The sequence below is a fragment of the Giraffa tippelskirchi genome, chromosome 6 (genome assembly GCF_054371585.1).
Source record: "Giraffa tippelskirchi isolate mGirTip1 chromosome 6, T2T-mGirTip1v1.2.pri, whole genome shotgun sequence".
NCBI classification, from domain to species: Eukaryota; Metazoa; Chordata; class Mammalia; order Artiodactyla; family Giraffidae; genus Giraffa; species Giraffa tippelskirchi.
Window position 1 is genome coordinate 43,040,888 of NC_137280.1, and position 19,830 is coordinate 43,060,717.

Consider the following 19,830-nt stretch of genomic DNA (forward strand, 5'->3'; position numbering starts at 1 on the left):
CATAGCTCCCTCAGTCACTAGAAAGGTCAGTTCAAACAGAGTCAGTACTTTCTGTTTCTTCTTGCCCAGATCCTCCCACTGTCCCTCTTGCCATCTGCCTGCTTCTGCTCAGCACCAGATGCCAAGGTGGGCACATGGCCTGGGGCTGTAAATGCAATGTACATGGATTGGCTTATGGCACCTGGCCATGTAGGGACACTTTTGATACCACGACACCTGTCCGTACTGCTTCACAAATCTCCACAAATTTCATGTCACCAGTCCTTCCATGAGCGTGCATCTTCCCTCTCCATCCTACACTTAGATCAGCCTCCTTGGACATTCTTCTATTCCTTGTTTTCTAGGAACCACCTTAGTTTAGACAAAATCTCTTTGAAGTTCAACTCTAAGTACTCTTTAGGTCTATATAGTTTTATTAATAGCTGTTCTCTGTGTGTGTAATATGTAAGTAAGCAGGTAGATAGATAGGAATCAACTAACCTGTTTTTGCTTGAGCCTGTTTCTTAGGGTATTCGAACAAATGTTGAAGACCTAAAATATGATGAGTCATTTTTAAGTTGATTGAATGATAGCACCATCGTTTAACTACCCATCTACTTCTAGCTCATAGTTTACATGTATTCAGAAGTTGTCATGTATCAATAATATTCATTCTTTCATTCAAAATATTTAATGAGTGCCATATGTGATCAGAACAAGAGAGTGAAGCATGGTCCTAGGCCTCATGGAGCTACAATCTAGTGGTGGAGTCAGGTAGAGAAATAATGACAGTCTCATTAGATAAGTGCTATAATGGGGGCAGGCTTATTTATAAACCATGAAAGACCAAGTCCAACAAGGGAATTAAGGGCTTACCAGAGCCAGGCTCCTAAATATCAGTAGACCCAGTCATGGCATATATTTCATGGTTTGGAGTGACATGTAGAAATCTGGAAACAACTATGCTGATTTAGCAAGCAGAAGGATTTGTAAATAAAGTCCATGGGTCTCTGTGATTTTGTGATTTGTGAATGGTAATCTTTCTTAGTGGAGACATCTACCTGAACTAGATGAATGCTGACTCTTTTGGCTTCTCAATAATCTCAATCTTTTCTTTTTTAGCCCAGGAAACAATAACAAACATAGTATTTAGTACAGAATAGTTTCATCTTCAGAAGAAATAAAATGACGGATGAAATACCTTTCATGCTCATGTAACTTGACCATTCTTAATACCTTAAACTGTTCAGTAAGTTCAATATGGAAATATGGAAAAGAAACACATGGGAAATAATCCTGGAATATCAAATATACAGGCTTTGATTGAAACATGTTCTCAGGACAGGTATGGAAAGGATGGGAATTTAGGAGAAATCAGAGGGGGCTTTGTCTTGAGCCTGCCCCCTTCTGTGAGGAATGAGACAGGACTTTGTCTCACCACATATACATGTACTGTGGGTGATTTATGTGAAAACACTTTGTAAACTGTAAAGCATTTTACCAATGTAAGGCAGAATTATTATCATTATTTTAAAACACTGCTTTATCGCCTGCAAATGTTAACTTGCCTCCAGAGAGTAAAGTAAGCCATGAAAAAAAAAACCCATAAAACTCTGGTTTCTATAATATCTCTTCCCTAATTAGGCAAGAAAGCCTCTGAAAGCAATGGAGATAGATTTTAAGATTTGGTTTTGAAATTTTGTGCAATTCAAAATAGAGTCGTGTATTGTGTTTTCTTGGGTTAGCAGGACTTAAATATATCCATATAATTTTTATTTACTTGTAGCCTGAAATTATGACATTGTTTTTTGTTAAAACTACAGGAATATTCCGCTCTACTAAGGACTGTCCAGATTTTAGGACCTAGTTATTTATAAGTCTTATATTGTCCAAAAAGCATCACTTTTGTGTTTACAGTGAATAAGGCATATGTTTTCCAATCTTGATAATTGTGAGCAAAAATTCGTATCATAAATGAGAATTACTCTGGCATTTCAAAATCACATCCCAAATGAGCCAAGCTTAGAATATTTTACCTGAAAATCATGTGTGTAAATGCATACTTTCAATAAATTATAAATCTAAAATCTAAGCTATCATCCAGTTAAAGTCTCCCATTTTGCAAATAATTAAACTGAGGCTCAGGGAGCCAAAATCATTTGCCCACGGTCATTCCACTTGTTAGTGGTAGAGTCAGAACCTGAATTCAGATCTCTTAACTTCTGCTTCAGTGGTTTTCTTACCATGTCTACACACAGAAGTTCAAGTACCTTTATAAGAAGTGATTCTGAAGTTTACACGACTGTATGTTCTCTGTTCTGTAATATTACCTTGAGTGATACAAAGATTGTGTGTATTTTTTTTTTTTTGCTTAAATTTTCATGTCTATTTAAATATCTGTGTTGAAGTTGTGAGGAGTGTAGATTAATTTCTTAGTTGCTAAGACCAAGCAAGAAAAACTGAGAATTTCTTTTGGTTCCTCATTTGAACTTGAGTATGAAAATTAATTCTGAGAGTTAGGAAATGAAATTAGGCAGCCTGGTGGCTATATTACTACTATTTGAAGATAACTAACCGTAGAATATATTTCAAAATATTACATTTGTCATCTATATCTTGCAGCATCCCCAAATCCCACTCTTCTCGAAGGTGTTGAGTCTCTTGAAGTTTCAGAATTGATCAACCGTGAAACTGTGACCTAAGTAAACTTGCTAAGAAATAGTATAATAATATCCTTGCCCTGAGGGTAAAACACTCAACTCTAGATTTTTCTCTTTTATTCTCCCTCAGACTACAATCATATTTCTTTGTTAGTATTTCCTCTTGGCATTGTGGTACAGCTGACGTTGATAGATAGTGTGGAGAAACCAATTTCAAAAAGAAAAAAGAAAACAAAAAAAAAGGCTCTTGGGTAGTTGGGCTCAGAAATAATGTGTGTGGAAATCTCCCTAGCTGCCTTTTTCATTCTTTTTTTTTTTTAAACTTGGGCTGCAGCTGCTGACAGACACACTGAGCTATAATTTGGCCACATTTGGCTCATGTAAATTGTGATAAACAGTGAGCCCATAATATTTATTTTAAAGATTCATTCAGTGAAGGTAAGCATTCCTGACTTGTGTATACATGCTAGTGAATGGAAAGCTGCAGATGTAAAGATCGGTCCTTAACTTCATGCCACACAATTAATACGGCTGCTTGATGTTCTGTTCATCACAGGTGCTGGGGTGTTGGAAGTCTTTGAAGAAGTGTGGAGCTAATAGCCCATATATAATTCGGAAGAAGAAATCTTCAATGGAAGACCCCCGGGGGATAAATGGACAGTCTGTAAGTAAACAGAATGTCAGTCCTAAGGCAAGAGTTATTGCTCTTAAAATCGTAATTACTATTTTTGTTGTAACTTGAGTGTCTGGAAATTCCTCCAAAAGCTTTGTCCCAATTTTTAATGATTTTTAAAGTTATGAATTAAGTAGTATGCTATTTCATCAACCGAACCTAATTTATATCTTCCTTAGGGGTATCAGTTATCAAAAGTAGAGTTCTAGAGTAAAAAGCTAACCTTTAGTATTATTCAATTTTACCAATATGCTTTATGTAATTTTTAGACTTATATTTTCCTTTGCCTCAGGGAAAACGTGTATTTGTCTCATGAAACTTGAAATTAATGTCTAAGTTTGGATTGTTTTGTACGTATTTGTTTTGATGAACACACATGTCTGTGTGTGTGTGCGTGTGTGCACACGTGCATGCACACGCATTACGTGTGGTAAAAAAATAAAATGTGTGGTAGTTTCACAGTTTGATAAACTCTTGAGTGGGCTTTAAATTAAGGAGAACCTTTGGTTTTATTTTGTTTGTTTATCTTGTGAACACAAGAGAAAGGGTTTGTAAATTTTCCTCAGGTTCATACTAGGAAGAAAGCAAGCTGCTTTTGGCTCATAAGCAAATATTCCCAGTTAGGGATTATTTTATAAATAACCTGTGAGTGATTTCAAACTTGAAAAAGTCAATTGATTTTAATTTTTAAAAAGTTTATTTCAGTAAGTAAAAGGTTGTTTTCTTTGAAAATTTCTGTAGCAATATTTGAGGTGGCATTCTGTGACTTTGCCTTTGAAAGTCTCAGATCGGTTATGATGCTTTTTAGTCCTGTGGTTTCATACCTCAGCTTTGTTCACCATAGAATTATTACAAACCTAAAGTATGATCTTTAGTAATGCTGTTGTGGTTCCTGTAAATGTGTGTTTTACAAGACCTACTGGTTGTTCTGTAATACGCAGTAACGGCTAATGGATTAGGATTTTAATAACAAAGGGTCAAGTGCTATCAAGGTGCTTTTGCAGTCACACTGTATGCAATTATAGAGTGTGTTTTATGGATCTCCTAAATCATCTTGTGAGGTAATTCACATAAAGCACTTTGAGATCATTCTGTTCGGTGTAGCTTTCACCCTAAATGGAAAAGCCCCTTAACACATTTAATTTGTTTGTCCTTTTAAACTTGTTATGGGCCTGTGATACTCGATTTTCTTATTGTATGAAAAATAGTTCTATAGTGCATATCAAGTAAGTGAAAAATAAATGCAGGAATAACTTACTACTTTCTACTCCATTTATGTAACTTTGCTCCTTACATTGAGGCAAGTCAAAGTGTTGGTGAATCACTAACAGTTTCAACAAATAAATGCGGCAGGTAATATTTCTTTGGAGATTTTATATTCTGCCAATTCTCACTTACGACTGAAAGAAATTAACTGACTTGAGACAAATAAAAAACAAATAAGTAAAGAATATAATGATTCAATTTTGTTTGCCTATCCTAACAAAATGGTGTTTATTGGGCCATCTCATTCCATACCATTCAGAGGTGTTTAGTCCCGTGAAGAGTGAAGCAGTTTTATTCTTGAAAGATACTTGGCAGCCTCGGAGGTAGAAAACTAGGGAGTGATGTTTCTCCAGGGCAAACTGTGTGTGGCATTGGAGGAGCAGTTTCCGGACCATTTGGCCCCTGCCTACTCAACCACGAAGGGCGAGCAGTCTTTCCAAAGGTCCCTGTGTGGGGGGCCTCAGGTGGGCTCCTCCAGGCTCACTTTCTTTGGCTCTCAGGTTTCCCCTTTCCTTCAGAAAGTGGGGAAACAGGCTCAAGATAGGAAAAGGGCCTAGAACTTAGCTGAAAGTAATAAGGTAACTCAGGAAGCTAAAGGATTTTTTAAATTTATTTTTTATTGAAGTATACTTGATTTACAGTGTTATGTTAATTTCCACTGTACAGCAAAGTGACTCAGTTATGCACATACATACATTCCTTCTTTATATTCTTTTCCATTAGGGTTTATCCCAGGATATTGAATATAGTTCCTTGTGCTATACAGTAGGACCTTGTTGTTTATCCATTCTGTATGTAATAGTTTGCATCTACAAACCCCCCAAATTCCCAGTCCATCCCTCCCCACCCCCCTTGGCAACCAGAAGTCTATTTTCTATGTCTGTGAGTCTGCTTCTGTTTTGTAAATAGGTTCATTTGTGTCATATTTTAGATTTTTCATATAAATGATATCATGTGGTATTTGTCTTTCTGACTTAGTTCACTTAGTATGATAATCTCTAGGTCCATCCATGTTGCTGCAAATGGCATTATTTCATTCTTTTTTATGACCAAGTAATATTCCAGTGTATATATGTACCACATCTTCTTTGTCCACTCATCTGTCGATGGGCATTTAGGTTGTTTTCTTGTCTTTGTTATTGTGAATAGTGATACTGTGAACATAGGTGTGCATGTATATTTTTGAATTATAGTTTTGTCTGAATATATGCCCAGGAGTGAGATTGCCCAGTCATATGATAATTCTATTTTTAATTTTCTGGGGAACTTCTATACTGTTTTCCATAGTGGCTGTACCAACTTACATTCCCACTAGCAGCAAAGGAGGGCTCCCTTTTCTCCACGCCCTCTCCAGCATTTGTTATTTGTAGACTTTTTAATGATGATCAGTGTAAGGAGATACCACATTGTAGTTTTGATTTGCATTTCTCTAATAATTAGCAATGTTGAGCATATTTTCATGTGTCTAGTGGTTATCTGTATGTCTTTGGAGAAATGTCTATTTAGGTTTTCTGCCTATTTTTTCAATTGGGTTTTATGTTTTTTTGTTGTTGAAGGCAACTAAAGGATTAAAAGAAGACCTGGTACCAGAAATTCCTGTACTTTCACATGTGAAATGTCCCTTGCTTGTCATGTTCATCTTTCAAAGTGTTTCTTAGGAAAAGTCAATGTATTCAGAGTAAACACAAAAGTGTACTGCACCCCAGTATTTCTAGGATGTAGCCTCTTGACCGTAGTGGCACTGTGGAATACATCTTTCATGTGACCAGAGACCATGGGCAAGAGTGAAGTAGCTTCTTATTTTGATCCTAAGGAGATAACAGTCCTGGAAAATACATTTAAATCAGAAACCCTACCTTTCTTTTTCTGGAATTTACTGCCTGTGTTTTTTCTGCATCTAGAAAGAAATAGCTCATGTAATTTTGTAGTTTTTATCAACTGTTCAACTTGCCTCATGAGTACAGAAAGGAGAGGAAGGCGTTTGCAGGGCTTTACATCATTTTAGTTGTAATTCTGGCCACTCAGTATCCTCTTTTGAGGGGCCCCACTGGGATGAGCACAGCCGCCTCTCTCCATAGGTCCAGGGTTGGCCTCTTCTAGGTAGGCACGTCTGAAACAGACATTAAAGGGCCAAGCTAAGGCTGCATCTTTCAGTTTCTTTAGATTGTGAGAATTTCTACAGGGATATCATGTCAAGATAAGAAAAGCATGTACTAGCTCTTTTTTGAAAAGTGAATTGAGATATGAATCACTATCTTTTCCTTAGAAGCTGTGAGCTCTGTAGTTACCTAAACCTTCTGATTTAGATAGAATCCTGGCATCATAAAAACTACATTTTAGATTCAGAGTCAGAAGTTGTTTAGTTGCTAAGTCACATCCAACTCTTTTGACCCCATAGACTGTAGCCCACCAGACTCCTCTGTCCGTGTGATTTCCTAGGCAAGAATACTGGAGTGGGTTACCATTTCCTTCTCTAAGGGATCTGCTCCACCCAGGGATTGAAAGACTTGGTTTTAACTTTTACTAATTGTATGACCTGGGGTGGATCACTAAGCATCAGTCTCTTCAACTAGAAAACAGATATGATAATATTTACTTTCTCTTATTTAAAATTGTAATTTTGTAGGTCAGGTGGGGTCACGTACTTAAAAGGTCTTTGATAATGGAAAAGTACTATATACCTCTAATGCACTTTTATTGTAAATACTGCTAAAAAGATGTGGTTGTGGTTAAAAAGTTATCTGGCTGTTTTCAAGTCCATAATAAAACACTGTAAATGCAACCATTATACCAGTGCCAGGTATTATAAACACCAACACTACCTATGTTTGGTTATATTGTTAGCTGTGGAGGGAATCAGGTCTCCTGAGACTCTCAAAGGAACATCTTTTTATAAATGGTAGAGTTAATTTACTTTTATTACAAAAATTTCAGATGATAGTATTTTAGAGTTCTTTGGAATAATTATATTTTAGGGCTCCATTCTCATAACTATACTTCCTGCATTTCTTTAAATTATGGTAAATTTGAAATGCTAACAGCAGTTTTTGCTGAGATGCTGGGTTTTGCAAGAAAACCGTGAACTAAAATATGTATGTACCTTATTCCTATATTTGGACATTCTGAAAAGGAAAAGTAACTTTTAAGCAAAATGGAAAACTTAAATATTTATTTCATTAACAGTGAGAAGAACACTCTTTAGGAGGGATACTGAAAGTAGTTATACAAGTGTATGACATCCATATGAATCTCATTAGCTGGGAAATTTTATTTAAGGGTTTTATTTATTCAGTTTTATCATGAGTGGGATATTTTATTTAAGTGAAATTTTTAGATACATTGAAAAATATGGAATTTAGTAGTTTTCAGTTTCTTTTTTAAAATCAGGAACATCTTATTGGAAGCCTGTATTAGTTCCACCAGGCTGCTATAACAAAGTACAATAAACTGGGTGGCTTAAAACAACAGAAATTTACTATCTCACAGTTCCAGAGGCTAGCAGTCCCAAGTCAGGGTGTTGGCAGGGTTTTCTCTGAAAGCTGTGGAAGAATATTTCCTTGCTTCTTTTTAGTTTTTGGACATCTGTGACAATCCTTGGCATTTGAGCTACCACACTTCGATCTCTGTCATATTGTCACAGGGCATTCTCCCCACCTCACCTCTGTCTCTTCTCCTCTTCTTATAAGGATGTTAGTTATATTGGATTATGCTATGCTAAATCTCTTCAGTCATGTCCAACTCTTTTGTGACCCCCATGGACTGTAGCCTGCTACCTCTTCTGTTCATGGGGATTCCCCAGGCAAGAATCCTGAAGTGGGTTACCATGCCCTCCTCCAAAGAATCTTCCCTACCCAGGGATTGAACCCACATTTCTTATGTCTCCTGCATTGGCAGATGGGTTCTTTACTACTAGCACCATCTGGGAAGCCTGATAGCAGCTATAGTGATCCTTTTTCCAAATAAAGTCACATTCACAGATACCAAGAATTAGGACTTCAGCCTGTCTTTTTGGAGGGGAGACAGTTCAATCCATAACAAAGCCTAATAAGAATGTGAGGCTTCAAACCTTATCTATTTGCCTATCCATCCCACCTTCCTCCATCTTCACACTTTGAATATTTCTAGTTTATTTGATTGCAAGTAGTGGAACTTACCATGAACTAGTTTAAGCAAACAAAAAAAGTCTTAAGAATGATGTAAACAAAAGGAAAACCTTAAGAAAGGAAATTTAAGAAAGGAAATTCAAGCAGTTTTCTTTCTGTTTTTCTCTGTGTATTTTCTTATTTTCTTCAGTCCTCTTTTTCTTTATAACCTGGCTTTTGTACGCCCCTTGTTTAGCGTTGGCTGCCTGCCAACCATGGTTTACATGTTACTTGAACCATCCACCATATGGAAAGGACTCCACTTGGTCCTGCATGAGCCATGACTCTGCAGCTTGTGCCCAGGAAAGGGACTGGGAAGACCACCCAATAGGTGCCTACCATGAACCTTCAAGAAAACCCCTGGTTATACTCATGGAGGCACTGGTTTGAAACCACAGTTTTAGTCCTGTTTCATCATCTTACAGATTTAACCTGTGATGTAGCATCAGCTACAAGCTAATCATTTTGATGGAAATATCTGCTGGTGAATATATGTATATACACACACACAAATATATACGCTTCTCTGTCCATGAGATTCTTCTGCCATTTCCTCCTCCTTATGTAGCTGATGTCTCCTGCATTGGCAGGCAGGTTCTTTACCACTAGCACCACCTGGGAAGCCTTAGTTCAGTTCAGTTCAGTTCAGTCACTCAGTCGTGTCCGACTCTTTGTGACCCCATGAATCGCAGCATGCCAGGCCTCCCTGTCCATCACCAACTCCCGGAGTTTACCCAAACTCATGTCCATCAAGTCAGTGATGCCATCCAGCCATCTCATCCTCTGTCGTCCCCTTCTCCTCCTGCCCCCAATCCTTCCCAGCATCAGGGTCTTTTCCAATGAGTCAACTCTTTTCATGAGGTAGCCAAAGTATTGGAGTTTTAGCTTCAACATCAGTCCTTCCAATGAACACCCAGGACTCATCTCCTTTAGGATGGACTGGTTGAATCTCCTTGCAGTCCAAGGGACTCTCAAGAGTCTTCTCCAACACCACAGTTCAAAAGCATCAATTCTTCGGTGCTCAGCTTTCTTCACAGTCCAACTCTCACATCCATACATGACTACTGGGAAGCCTATATATATATATATGTGTATATATATATACACATATATATATATGAAAGTGAAAGTGAAAATCGCTCAGTTGTGTCTGACTCTTTGCTACTTCAAGGACTATACAATTCATGGAATTCTTCAGGCCAGAATACTGGAGTGGGTAGGCTTTCCCTTCCCCAGGGGATCTTCCCAACCCAGGGATCAAACCCGGGTCTCCTGCATTGCAGGTGGATTCTTTACCAGCTGAGCCGCAAAGGATGCCCTATATACATATATATATATATATATATATATTATTCTTTCCTGATAACTTCAGTTCTTTGTTACAACTATCAGTTGGATCCTTAACAAGCCAGTTTCTCTTCTCTCCCTTGATCTGACAGAAGCAATGCTTTGCATTTTCAGCCCCAGACAGTATAGCCTAGAACTGGGGCTAAACTGGCTGTAATGTATGCATGGCAAATAGAAACTAACTTGAAAATGAAAGGCAGTTGGTCAGAGTGAGGGAAACCTTGACTTAGACTACCTGGCTATGAGTCACAGCTAACTAATTATGGCACCTTGGAAAAGTTATTTCAACTTCTAAGCCTCAATTTTGTTTTTACAAACAGAGATAAATAAGATCTATATTGCTGGGTCTCTGTGATGAAGAAATAAGATACTATATGCCAAAGCACTTTGTCAACTGCAAAATGTATGTATAGCCACTAGTGCCAAGCCCCATGGGCCATCTTTTGGGAAACGGCAGGACACGTTGAGTCAGACATATCTGCTTCAGCCTTTGCCTTGCACTTGAGCAAGTTTTTAAACCTCCTCAGCCTCAGATCACCCTCATTTGTAAAGAAGGGATAATAATACATTCTTATATGATTAGAAATAACATATGAAAGCCAGCTAGTGAGCAAGAACACAGTTTTTGGAGCCTGACTCTCTGGGTTCAGATTTGAGCTACAATGATATTCACTGGCTGTGTTATAGCCACGCGTTCCGGGAAACAAGCTCACTCAGAAGGACGATGCAGATAGTGAAGTGCAGTTTATTACACCGGCGGGCCCAAGGCAGAGTATCCTCTTAGCCAAGGACCCCGACCAGCATTTGTGAAAATCTTTTATACCCCATGTGTACGTGTCTGAACCCACCACCCAACTTCCTTGTGACTTACATAAACAAAGGAAAGGTAAATACAATCACAATAACTCCATCATTCATGTGTTATGTATTCAAACAGTCAATAATCAATAAGCCTGAGGTTACAGATAAGAATTTATGACCTGTCCAGAGGGGGTCTTATCCTTCTATTGTCATTTCCACAGGCACTAAGCACAGAGTTCAGAGTCCATTAGAGAGGTGGCCAAGCATAATCAGCACGAACAGGCGTAAGACGGAGTCCAGGCCCTTTGAATTCCTTCTTCAGCTGCATGATGCAGAGCACGTTGTGTGTCTCCCTGCGGTCATTTTCCTCATCAGTAGATGGGAATGATGGTAATAACTGATATCACAGGGTGGCTGTAGAGACTGAATGAAGGTATATGTATATTCTTGCCTGGAGAATCCCATGGATAAAGGAGCCTGCCGGGCTACAGTCCATGGGGTCGCAAAAGAGTAGGACACAACTGAAGTGACTTAGCAAGCACGCAGGCGCATGCGTATGTGTGAGAATCCTTAGAATCCTGCCTGACATACCGGAAATGCTGTCTTAGCATTTGTTGATGTTACTAGTATTATTTCGACCACGCCTGGCACACAAGTAGTAAGTGCTTTAAAAAGGCTCATTGTTATTTAACTAAAATGGATTTGACCAGGGGGCTGAGATACTCTCTCTTAATTGAATTGTAATGGGCACACATTCACAGGATTAAGATGAGTTTGTGTGTCAGACAATGCTGGGAGGAATAAGGCAATGTTTTCCTTTGCCTGGGTAGGGCTTGTTGGGCCCCATGAGAAGAGCCCAGATTGGAATGTGACCTGAGAGTTTGAAAGAGATTGGCTGTCAAAATTCAAATTGGGTACCAGGCTGTATTACCAGTTGGGTATTTGAGGTGAAGAATAAAACCTAGACAGGAAAATTGCCTCAGAGCCAGGACAGTTCAGTTCCGTTGCTCAGTTGTGTCCGACTCTTTGCAACACCATGGATTTCAGCACGCCAGGCTTCCCTGTCCTGGACAGTGACTTGTTTATATATTTCCAGGGCCAAACTTAATGCCAAGCCCTTTACATGCACTCTGTAAACATTTGTTTATCTGAGCTGATCAGCATCTTGTGTCCTGAAATAGCTCACTTGGTCCCTATGCATCAAACAAATAGAATGTGATGAGGATGAAAATTGGTTGTGGCTGATGCTAGAAAGAAAGGAAAGAGGGGTTCTAACCATTAAGACTCACTGCCTCTTGACCTGCCTCTGACCTGCCCTCTTAACGTGCAGGAGGCTGAAAGCTCAGTGACCATGGTGCTTAGAACCGGATGTGTATAAGCAGTTATTAATAGCGATGATGGCATTTGCGTTTCTCTTTCCAAGGAAAAGGCACAGACTTTGGGACTTTTTTTTTGGGAGGTAGGAAGGCCAGTGTAAATACTTAAAAGAAAAATAAAACCACTTTCTGGTTTAGAGGTCTGATGATGAAAAGTCACCAAAAGTGTGAGCTAGAATAATAAATTAATTATTTTTTTTTTAATTGAACTGTAGTTCATTTACAATATTGTGTTAGTTTCAGGTGTACAGCTAAAGTGATTCAGTTATACAAGTATGTATATATCTATATATTTACAAGTATGTATATATCTATATATTTTTCTTTTGAGTCTATTCCATTATAGTTTATAACAAGATATTGAATATAGTTTCTTGTGCTATACAGTAGGTCCTTGCTGTTTATATATAGTAGTGTGCATCTGTTACTCCCCTGGTGGTTGTGGCTTAGCAGATAAGTCGTGTCCTACTCTTGAGATCCCATGGACTGTAGCCCGCCAGGCTCCTCTGTCCATGGGATTTTCCAGGCAAGAAGACTGGAGTGGGCTGCTATTTCCTTCCCCAGGGGATCTTCTCAACCGAGGAATCGAACCTCATTCTCCTGCACTGCAGGCAGATTCTTTCCCAACCGAGCTACAAGGGAAGCCCAGTTACTCCACTACTATCAATTTATCCCTCTCCCACTTACCCTTTGGTAGCCATAAGTTTGTTTTCTGTGTCTGTGAGTCTGCTTCTGTTTTGTAAATAAGTTCATTTGTACTATTTTTTAGATTCCACATTTAAGTGATATCATATAATATTTGTCTTTCTCTGAGAAAGCCATTTTAATGTAGCAAAAACGCAATAAACTTTTTCTCTAATGAACCAGACAGTAGATATTTTGGGCTTTATGACTAGAAGATCTCTGTGGCATGTACTCAGCTCTGTAGCTGTGGTGTGAGAGCACTGACAATACAGAACAGGGCCCCAGGGTGATATTAGTGCCTGTAGGTAAATGCGGGGTTCCCACCTTTGTTCTTGTTGGCATTTGAGGTGATTCTACCATTGCACTCCCACCCCCATCAAAGTTTCTCATTTTATTTCTCTCAGGCTCACTCCGTTATCCTGGATTTGACTTATTTCCTCCCTCTGAGCCTCCTTTTCTTCATTTATAAAATGAAGAATTGAGAAGATCTCTTCTAGTTCTAATGAAGTGTGATTTCATTCATAACTGGATGACATTGGATAATCAAAGTTAATGAAGTTTATGCATCACAAAATAAATGTGTGCTTGTTGCCAAGAGATGGGTAGGATGACCTGCCAGGAAACAGAGCATCTTTGCCAGCCCACTAAATGCTCAGTTTGATGATCCAGTTCCAGGGTTATATCAGAACCCTCATAAGATGCATCTTCACATTTCCTAGGTCTCCTAATCATTTCTTTTGCAATCTTTTTCATCCTTCAGTCAATGAATATTATTACTTGTGGAGCCCACAGGGTATCTATATAGTGGCACTGATATTGTGATAAGAGTTCTTTGATGTCCACATTTCTGTACATGTATACTTTGTTTATATGTAACATCATATCCAAATATTTCTATGATAATTTTAAAAGATGCTTGGAATACATGAAGAAGCACTTCTATACTTTGTGTTCCATTCCTGAATGTGTTTGTAGTGGTTTGAAAATATGTTTATAGTACTCTTCCCTTTAAGAGATGGAGTCTTTTAGTGATGAACCCCTTGCGATGAATCCCTCTCCTTGGGTATGATCTGTCCTTAGTGACTCACTTCTAATAAGCAGAAGCAACAGAAGAAATGGTGTGCCACTGTACATACCAGGTCATGAAAGCTGTTGTGGCTTCCTCCTTGCTCTCTCTTGGATCATTCACTCTGGAGGTAGCCGTCTGCCATGATGTGAGGACACTCAAACAGCCTTGTGTGGAGGCCTATGTGCAGGGCTCTGAAGCCTTCTTTCTTTCTCCATGTGAGGCAGCCTTTTTGGAATGAATCCTTTAGCCTCAGTTCAACCTTCAGATGAAGCAGCGCCAGCAGAAAGCTAAGGTATTAATACATCCTCATGAGAGCCCTGATATCCAGTAACACTTAGATAAATTGCTCCCAGATTTCTGACTCTCAAAAGTTGTGCAAGATAATAAATGCATATTATTTTAAGATGCTAAGTTTGGGGGTAATTTTGTTACACAGTTATAAATAACTAATACAGTGATCTCATCAACCTATTTTTGCATTAAAATTCTCTTTACTCAGTATTTGTATAAACATTATATAAATTCCCTGGTGACTCAGATGGTAAAGAATCTGCCTGCAATGCAGGAGACCTGGGTTCAATCCCTGGGTTGGGAAGATCCCCTGGAGAAGGGAATGGCTACCCACTCCACTGTTCTTGCCTGGAGAATTCCATGGACAGAGGAACCTGGTGGGTGACAGTCCATGGGGTTGCAGAGTCAGATACCATTAACACTTTCACACTTATATAAATGTAATTAATAAAACTCTTATTTTTCCTATTGCATTTTATTTGCAACCTGGGTACATCCAGATGTTGATTTATTTATCTTTATCTGCTCCCCCAAACAGAAGTTTTTCTTCTACACATAATAAATGCTTTGAACTGCTCATTAGCATATGTTTTATTCTATCTTAAATTGTCTCCCCTTACTTACAAATCTGCTTACCTTCTAGACTATAATTTGTTTGAGGTAAGAGAATATGAGAGGCATAATCACCCTCCCTCTGACATTGAGCCCTCTCTATTTTGCACATTGTAGATGCAAAAACAATGTTTTGGTTGAATGAATGAATGAGTACCATTGCCTGGAGCAGAGGTTTTGTAAATGGAAAGAAATCTTCACATGTGCTAGTCTAACTGCTTTTGCTCCACGTGGGCACAGGAAACCGAGCACCTTAGGGACCAGACCAGAATCAGGCTCAGAGCTTTTCTTGCTCTTTTAGATTTCATGAGAGTAGAGGTCCATCGAGAGCAAACATCACTGTTATGAAATCTTGTTAACTGAACCTCCATTAATGGAAAATTCCTGATACTTTAGGCAGAGAACGAAGTTAATTCCTACACATGTCCTTTTATGAAAATAGGATTATAAAAGAAAATAGCAGCATAGATTCATTTTAACTATGTGAATATAGGAAGGTGTGTGCTAAGTCACTTCAGTCATGTCTGACTCTTTGCGACCATATGGACTGTAGCCCGCCAGGCTCCTCTGTCCATGGGATTCTCCAGGTAAGAATACTGGAGTGTTGTTGCCATTTCCTCCTCCAGGGGATATTCCTAACCCAGGGATCGAACTCATGTCTCTTATGTCTCCTGCACTGGCAGGTGGGTTCTTTACCACTAGCACCACCTGAGAAGCCCATATAGGAAAGTAGGTGGGCAAAATAACCTGACAATCATATACCAAAAATTTTACGTGCTTTTTCCGAATAAATATCTCTTGAAGAAATCTTTCCAAAGTGGCTCTATTCTGTTAAACTAGATCAATTGATGTCTATATTTCAAATGAATTCTTGAAATTTCTTTAAGAATTCTCCCAAATTCAAATGTAACATAAATTGTACTACATCTCTTATTTTTAAACACTTTGATTCAACACTGTGAACATATACCCCCATTTCACATCAGTAAGGCAATAACTGAGCTTGTGTTCTTATTGGTTTGAGTCAGTGGATACCCATGAGAGTACAGGAGAGACCATGAGCTTGGCGGGCAACTGGAGGCTGGAGTTGGAGTTCTGGCTGGAGTGGGTACAGATCTCTGACCGTTTCTAACCAGGGTCTTCATCTCTAGAACAGGGTAATATTTCAGTCTTATGTATTTAAGAATTGCTGAGAGGATCAAAAGAACAGGTATGCCTTTATTAAGCAATATACATACATTTGTTATATGTTTATCAAAAGACAACAAATATATCTGTTTTCTTCCAGGTAGTAGGTACCTTGTATTTCAAAATGGAAAAAAAAAAAATAATAATTAAAATCAGTAATGAAAAAAAAAACACCCTTTTTGTTTTTCCTTTTCCTTACAAAAAGAAGGAAAAGTTGTTGAAAAGGATCCAGGATTTTTTTTTTAGATACTACCTGGAAGAGATCATTGCTTCTGGGCTGTGCAAATATTGAACTGGATAGTTGTTTGTTCACTGTTCTTATTTTTACTTACATCCTGTATAAACTAAAATTCCTTTTAGGAATCCTAAAGTGTATGGAAATTTACTTTGATGTCTAGAAATTCTCAAATGCTCTATTGTATCAAACATCATTTGGCAAAGTATATAGTATATGCTTATTTACTTCTTTAATGATGCTGTTGTATTTCTTTCAAAGGATAGCCATTTCAGATGTTTTCCAAGAATAAAATTTTACGCTTTGGGTAACCACATAATAGCCTTAATATAAGTCATGTTTTACAAGGAAAAAAATTAATGCTAGATTATTTATGACTAAAATGATATGTTACTTAAAATTTCATTTCTAATTTCTATTAAAGAAACAGAAATAGATTTTCTTGGCATAAGAAACAGTGTAAAAATACACATTTTACTTTTTTTAATCTTGGTGTTTACATTAGTGATTTATCCACCCATGTTTCTCTGAAATATTTTAAAAACATACATCTACCTGACCTCATCTGGTAGGCTAGGAGGGTTAACTTTAAAAAATGGATTCAAAAATATTTTGTGTTCAGGTGTATAAAATTATATGCCCTGAAAAATGTTCATAATTGGTTAGTTATGCCTGCATTTAGGGCTTCCCAAGTGGTACTAGTAGTAAAGAACCTGCCTGCCAATGCAGGAGACATAAGAGACGCAGGTTTGATCCCTGGGTTGGGAAGATCTCCTGGAGGAGGAAATGGCAACCCACTCCAGTATTCCTGCCTAGAGAATCCCATGGACAGAGGAGCCTGGCAGGCTACAGTCCATAGGGTTGCAAAGAGTCAGACGTGAATGAAGCGACTTAGCATGCATGCATGCCTGCATTGAACCACTTGTGTTTTCAAAATAGGAGACTGTTGGTGGCAAAAAGCTGACTTTTACTAAAGTTCAGTTGTTTAAAAAGTTCACATGAGACATTAGAATTGGTGGTTTGCTCAGATTCCATATTATTTGGGAAAAAATAGATCATCATTTACTATGGACTAGCAAAATCAGATCTGTATTTTAACTTAATCAATCTTGTCTCTTAAAAAATGGTGATTCTTCTGTTTACCCTAGAATAGCCTTTTTTAAATATGGTGATTGATTTCAATCAAAATGGATACACCTTTCTTCCCGTCCTATTCCTCTGCCATCTTAGGACCACCCCGATCATTCTCATTTATATATTTTAAATTCAAACTGTGAGTCTGGCTGCCTCCTTAAAACAATAGAGCCAACAAAAATTTTCAAATCTTTCAAAGTGTGATCTATTTGTGATATTGACATGTGTGTGTGCTCAGTCATGTCCAACTCTTTGCAAACCCATGGTCTTGTAGCCTCCAGTCTCCTCTGTCCATGGATTCTCCAGGCAAGAATACTAGAATGGATTGCCATTTCCTGCTTGAGGGGATCTTCCCGACCCAGGGATCAAACCCAGGTCTCCTGTGTCTTATTGAATGGGGATCCTAATTCGCAGAACCATCAGCAATGGCAGCCAGGAAAGTACTGGGCTAATTCACATGTGCCATGAGCCTGTGTCATTACCTGCAGCATTAGAATCCTCTGAAGACTGTCTTCACTTCTTGGAACAAAAGCAATAGGCTGCAATTTTAACTGAAGTTAGTGGCTTTTACCTGTCCTGTCAGTAAGCGTTCAATAGATTTGGTATTACTTTGGAAGACCAGCCTCAAAAATCTTATAATGTTCTCACCAACCTTAAAAAATGACAAGATAGTATAATATGAAGTGTATTTGGAAAAAATAAAATTTATGATCCTATAATTTAGTGAAAAGTTTTAAGATGATAAATGTATTCTGCTGGGAAAAAAACCCCAAAATATTGCATATTAAATTGAGATATTGTTCCAAATCCTTTTAAGTTTTTGCCTAAAAAGTTGTTTGCATCAGTAGCTAAATTCTCTATTCATTGTAAATTTTGAGTCATTGAACCAATGATAGTGCTTAAACACTATGTATGTGCGTGTGTACTCAGTGGCTTCAGTCATGTCCAACTCTCTGTGACCCCATGGACTGTAGTCTGTCAGATTCTTCTGTTCATAGAATTCTCCAGGCAAAAGTACTGGAGTAGGTTGCCATGTCCTCTCCTCTAAGAGATCTTCCTGACCCAGGGATCGAACCCATGCCTCCTGTGTCTCCTGCATTGCAGGCAGATTCTTTACTGTTCACTACAAGTTTCAGGGAAAGATGAAATGAGCTGATTTTCTTATGAGGTGTCAGCTCTAGGTCCTTGGAAATGTGAAGTGCCTGACTATTACTAAAAAGAATATATAACATTTATTAGGCACTTACTACATAGCATGGCTGTTCTAAGCACTTTTGACATATAGCCTTAGCTCATTACTACTTGGTGATAATCTGTTGAAGACTCCTGCATGGGAACAAGGTGGAACCGAATTACCTCTAAAATCCCTTTTGCCGCTGAGATTTAGTGAAGCCATGATTTATTACCTAGTGCTTAATGAAATAGGATGTAGAGCTATAAGGATCAAGGTGATTTTTCCATATTCAAGGAGGCAAAATGCATAATGCTGTCAGTGTTCCTTTGGGGTCAGCATATAATTTTGAAGAAAATGTGCTATATTTTTCCAGAAAGGTTCACACAAAGCACATACAGATTAGAAATGCTTCTACTATTTCATGCTAGTTTTCAAGCCCTCCATGAGTCCCAAAAAATAGTAATAAATTCCTTTATTTTTTTATAATATCTAAAAAAATTATGTATTGACTAACGATTAAGCAATATAAGCTTTAGCTGGTTATAAATTAACTCAGAGTAATAAACTTGTTCCTTTCCTTTTTTCTTTCATTTTTAACAGAAGCTCAGGTCAGTGGTTACAAATTTGACCTCAAAAAGTGAAATCTAACTAATAACTTGTTGAATAACTAATAGAAACCTTTGAAAATATATGCAGCCTTAAGAGAAAAGTGTAACAGGGCTTTGTTGTGAAATGTTTGGAAAACACAAGCAATTTACCATACTTTTCTTTGCATTTAGGGTAAAAATAAGTGTATTTAGAGTTTTATGATTTAAAAAAGTGTGTTGACATTGTATTTCCCCCTTCTAAGTTTTACAGAGGTAAAGGAATTCTACAATGATTTCTCCAGTTAATAAATGCCTACTTTTCCATGCATTCTACTTTTATAAATTTCTGCAGGGAATCTACAGATGAATCTTTGTTTTGCTTTGAACAGTCTCTTAACTTTTCTTATTTCTTTAGAAAAATACATGAATTGCTTTCCAAGTGTAGTTCCAAATCTAAAAAAACCTAGTCTGTGAGTATTTTCAGTTAATTAGAATACAATGCACAGATATGATCATCTTATCAGTCTTAATTCCATATTACTGAAATGTGATACTGAGCACCTATTAGGGATATGACTGAAGACCTCATATTCAGCCATTTTTGTAGTTTTT

General features: G+C 37.9%; 1 protein-coding gene across 39 annotated transcripts in view; it reads left to right on the top strand.

Annotated features, from left to right (window-relative positions):
• Positions 1-19,830, top strand: part of EYA1 (EYA transcriptional coactivator and phosphatase 1) — a 659,176-nt gene that overhangs the window by 256,585 nt on the left and 382,761 nt on the right. For all 39 annotated transcript variants that reach the window (XM_081501749.1, XM_081501709.1, XM_081501707.1 and 36 more), the window contains one exon: positions 3,196-3,303. Coding sequence is in view for 18 of the 39 variants with exons in the window: in XM_081501709.1 (XP_081357835.1) it covers positions 3,271-3,303 (33 nt within the window). In the remaining 21 variants the exon portion in view is untranslated. The remainder of the gene's footprint in view (positions 1-3,195; positions 3,304-19,830) is intronic.